Source organism: Nestor notabilis, unplaced genomic scaffold (genome assembly GCF_000696875.1).
Source record: "Nestor notabilis isolate BGI_N333 unplaced genomic scaffold, ASM69687v1 scaffold23773, whole genome shotgun sequence".
In the NCBI taxonomy this organism is placed as follows: Eukaryota; Metazoa; Chordata; class Aves; order Psittaciformes; family Psittacidae; genus Nestor; species Nestor notabilis.
The window spans coordinates 81-4,484 of NW_009921814.1; the positions used below are offsets into that span (position 1 = coordinate 81).

A 4,404-nucleotide genomic window follows, 5' to 3' on the forward strand; every position below is an offset into this window, starting at 1 on the left:
AGAGCAGTGCGTGGCCAGTGCAGGTGACCTGCCCTCCACAGACAACACAGATGCTCCTTCTGTGTCCTCTTCTCCCGCACCAGCCCTGTACTGGAGCCCTGGAGGTTCTTGGAGAAGCTGGTAAACCACCACATGGTTCGGTGTGCGAGCAAGGAAGGGGGCAAGATCAGCGTGTAATGCCCAGTGGGAAGAAGAGACAAAGTGCACACAAGGTAGGAGAGCACAGAAGGGAAGAGCTCTTTGTGCTCTGCAATGGAGGAAAAAATAAGATTTTAATTTAAAAATAACAACAAGCTTCTTATCCCTGAGCCTCTGGGCACTGACACGTGAAAGTCACAGCCCAACCTTGCTCTGGCACAGGAAGAGCTAATCCCACCCCAGCTGCTGTACAGGGCCACCAAAACACGACCATCCCGGTTGCAACTCGTGGTCTTCCCTGAAGAGAAGCGGGCAGCAATGTGGGGAACTCACCAGGAACACTCAGCAGGTTACAGCTCTCACCCCGAGAAGGTGAAGTCCACGGGTGATGCTGGTCCTATTCCGATTTGTGAGATCACCTCGGAAGTCCCAGCAGAGGGAGACCGGCTCCTGCTGCAAGTCAGCCTGGCACAAGACTCTGTGGTGGTCGCTGCCCCTTCCTCGTACCCAAAGCTTTGCTGGACGATTTCAAATCAACATCACAGAGCTTTTAGTAAAAGCCACCGATTCTGTCTCGGTTTCCAAGATTCTCAATGCCAAAACACTCACAATTACCAATTCATGTGCATCACCAACTTGTGCTCTCTCCACTTCCCTTCCTCTCAGTCACTGCAGCACATGCTGGGGACTGATAAGCCCCAAGAGCAAGCAGGAGAAGAAGAGGCAAACACTGAGGAGGGCAGAGGCAGAGCTGCTGGTTCTAACACACTCCTCGTACCGTGTAAAATCAACCTCCCTGATGGCACAGATGTGATCGACGCGGCAGGACACCTCGCACGGTGCCAGGTCGTAGCTGACCGAGTTGAACTCGTAGTACTGCTGCAGGGAGCGTGGATCCTGGGATATCCTCTCCAGCACTGTCTGCATGGAGCGTGCAGAGCCATCCGGGACCTGGAAGGCCTCTGTCAGCCGGTACTCTTCCTCCCACACTGGGAGCTCTTCCTCCATCATGTTGGCGTGAGTTAGGTTCAAGTAGTAAGTCACCATGTCCTGCAGGGAGAGGAAAACAGGACGAGGGCAAATCAGGACAAATCACGGCCCTGGAGTGAAACATGGGATGGGCTCAGCCCCTCTCCCAGGGGTTGGGGGGCAGCACCACGCACGCGTGCTCCCCACAGGCAGAGCAAACCCCTCCCCAGCGAGGCTGAGCTCCCTCCCAGCGGAGGCTTCCCACTGTCACTGAGGACAGACACCTCAGTGAGGGCCTCGGAGCTCACCACGAAGGAATCCTGTTTGTACAGGGATGGCTCTTCCCTGCTCCACTTCTTCCTGCAAACATGGGGCAATTGAGCTCGGCCTGTTATTCACTACCAGCCAGGCCTGGAGGAGTGTTACTGACTGCGGGAGGTCACCCTGTCAACTGTGAACAAACTGAAGAATAAAGTTTCACAGCTTCTGTTCTCGCTCTCTGCCCCACTGCCTCCCTAGCCTTGCACAGCTGATTTTAGCATTCATGTCTCATGCTATAAATAGCATCTACAGAGCTGCTTTACCCATTGCAAAGAAAGGCACGAACACCCCATCCTCTACAAATAAGAGACAAAGGGAGCAGAAGCTGCCCCTACAATCCTCCTCAATTCAGATCCATTTCAAATTAGCAAGTAGGGAGGCCCAAATAGTTTTCTAGGTAGTTAAAAGTTTTTGGAGGGGGTTTTGACAAGTGTGTGAGTCTTCCAAGCGCAGTTCTACAATCCGTGTTAGCTGGGTAGTAAAGCAAGTGCCAAAGGAAACTAGCTAAAGACATGAAGAACATGACCAAACCTGCCCTGCACTGCCCTGGGGAACCAGTGCCAGGCTGGCTGTGGTCACCCTGCCTTTACTCACTGATGCTCTTACTAAATCCTTGGGTTACACAAGAGGCTGAAGCATCTTAGTGGAGCTCCTCTCCCACAGAGCTGCTTGGCTCCTGTAGTCCTGCCTGTTAAAACCACGTGGAGGAACTGAAGTACTGCCCTAGAACTGCAGTGTGCAGCACGTGGGGATCCCCTACCAACACCTGAAGGGTGGCTGGGTCGTAGTCGATCACCCGAATCCCAGGGTTGTTGGCTCCATTGTTCACTCCAGGTAATGTTGTTTTCCAGGGGGTCACTCCAGGGGCCAGGAACATGACATTGATTGGAGAACCTGAGCAGAAGGGCAAAACAACCCGTGAATGGGAGACTCTGGGTAGTGCCACACACCCCGTGTCCACACTGCAGTGAGCACCCTGCTGCAGACAGCAGCTCTGCCACCAGCCCGAGTCACAGCAGCACACGTACAAAGATCAGCACATGGAACAGCACCAGGGCCTGGATGCGGGTCTGCTGCAGCTGGGAGCTTTCTGCTGCCAAAGACTTGTGCAGCGAGGGCTGAGCTGGAAAAGAACCACGCTCAGCAAAGGAGACCAGAGCAGCTCCTGTAACCCCAGCACAGACCCATAACTCAGCTCTTATGTCTCAGCTGACGTCCCAACCCCATCAATAGGGAGCAGGCAAGAAGCTGCAAGGCATTGAGGGGAAACAACAAAGTCTGAGGGCAAACAGGGAGGTGGAGATCAAAACCACTGTCGTCTCTTGTTGAGCAAAGCACTTCACAAGCCTTTTCTGGCCTCTCAGCTGCATTCAGCCTGACAGCCACTGAAAACTCTCATCGGTGGCAATTCTCCAAGCAGCACCAGTACCTGTATCACTGTAAAACATCCGGAAGGAGTCCGTGTGGTGGTGCCCAAAGAACTGGGCAGCAATGACCCCGTGGTGCTTCTGCACCATCTGCAAGTATCGCTCGTTAAAGCCACCCCGGAACCAGGCCTTGCCTCGCTTCTTCTCGAAGAAGCCAGGAGGGACGTGCCCCACGATGTACACCTACAAAGGCAAGAGCTGCACTGAGTGCAAAGTCACACATCCCACTGGCTTGCTGTGACTGCACAGAGGGCAGAGCCGGAGCAGGACGAGCTTCCAGGCTGGGAGAAGCCCTCTACAAAGTTTATTCATTGCTTTCAATACCATTTCATCTGCTCTAGAGGCGTTGGTCAGTGTTTCTTCCAGCCACTGGAACTGCCCCGCAGGATCCTCCTCACCAGCTGTCTCATTGTTCTGGTCATAGTAGAGGTTGGTATTGAGGACAACCATTCGTCCCCTTGTCCCTGAGCCAGGCAGCTTCTCGCTGTAGAAAGCTCCTGAAAAACGCAACCAAGAAGGCAAGAGCTGGAGCGCTGGTCACGCTGCTTGTTGTGACCCCAGATCCCTTTGTTTCCACCCCTCTCAGCTCCCCTTGGCAATCGCCACAGCAGAGCCCCAATCTGGACACAGGGCCAGCAGTGCTGTGACCACTCCAGGATGGGGATTTGGAGCAGCTCTTCCCCCTGAGCGCCTCTTGTCGCGCTGATGCCTCTGGAGGTGAAGGGAGGCCCAGCATGGGGACAGTGCAGCACCAGGAGCTGGGCAGCTCGGGGAGTCACGGTGCTGCCAACACCAGCAGCTTGCTCAGGAGATCTTTTTTCTTCCCACTGCATCCTCTGGAGGGACACTTGCCAGTAACTTGAGAAAACCAGTCAATGCTAAAGCATACATTTCTTTTCTCTCAAGCAGGAGAACTCCGTGCCAGAAATCAGCATTAAATTGGACCCTTCCTCTGCAAATACTCTATAAATACTATTGCTCTGAGGACAGAAGCAGGGCAAACCATTCGTGGTGTTCTCCTAACCACCCTTATCCTCTCGGAGTGCTGCTGACATGAGCTAGTGGTACCAAACCTGCTCTGAAGAGAGGAACGGAAGCATTGTTCAGCCAGGGACGCCACAGTTCAGCTGTTTGGTTGTAGATCCTGTGCTCCTTCCCTGGAAACTGATTCTTGGGATGGAAGTCATGATTGCCCATCGCCGCGTAGACTTTAGTGTCTAGAGACAGAGAAAAGGAGGTGCAGAGGAATCCATGCTCACTTCAGAGCTCCTCAGCACCAAAGGTCCCCGAGGCTTGTTAAGAACAACCTGACTTGGGAGCTTTGCAAACAGCCACATGGTTGCACTGTCTGCAAAGACCATCCCTCCCTGGGACAAGCCACCCCAGAGCTACGGCTTTGCAGGGGAATCCAGGAGCTCTCACCACCAATAACGCTCCTTCCCCCACTGCTCACATGGATTAAGCTCAGAGAAACCTTGCAGCCTTTTCTGTCCCCATGACTAACTACAGAAATGTTTGTGTTCCTCTCTTCTGAGTTAACCTGAACCGC

General features: G+C 53.6%; 1 protein-coding gene across 1 annotated transcript in view; it reads right to left on the reverse strand.

The window, feature by feature from the left end:
* Positions 1 to 804: 804 nt before the first annotated feature.
* SMPDL3B (sphingomyelin phosphodiesterase, acid-like 3B) overlaps positions 805 to 4,404 on the reverse strand; it is a gene marked incomplete at its 5' end in the record, with an annotated part of 3,900 nt that continues 300 nt past the window's right edge. Inside the window, 5 exons of the mRNA XM_010011314.1 lie at positions 805 to 1,188; positions 2,189 to 2,322; positions 2,858 to 3,038; positions 3,180 to 3,352; positions 3,929 to 4,072. Coding sequence (XP_010009616.1) covers positions 805 to 1,188; positions 2,189 to 2,322; positions 2,858 to 3,038; positions 3,180 to 3,352; positions 3,929 to 4,072 — 1,016 coding nt within the window. The remainder of the gene's footprint in view (positions 1,189 to 2,188; positions 2,323 to 2,857; positions 3,039 to 3,179; positions 3,353 to 3,928; positions 4,073 to 4,404) is intronic.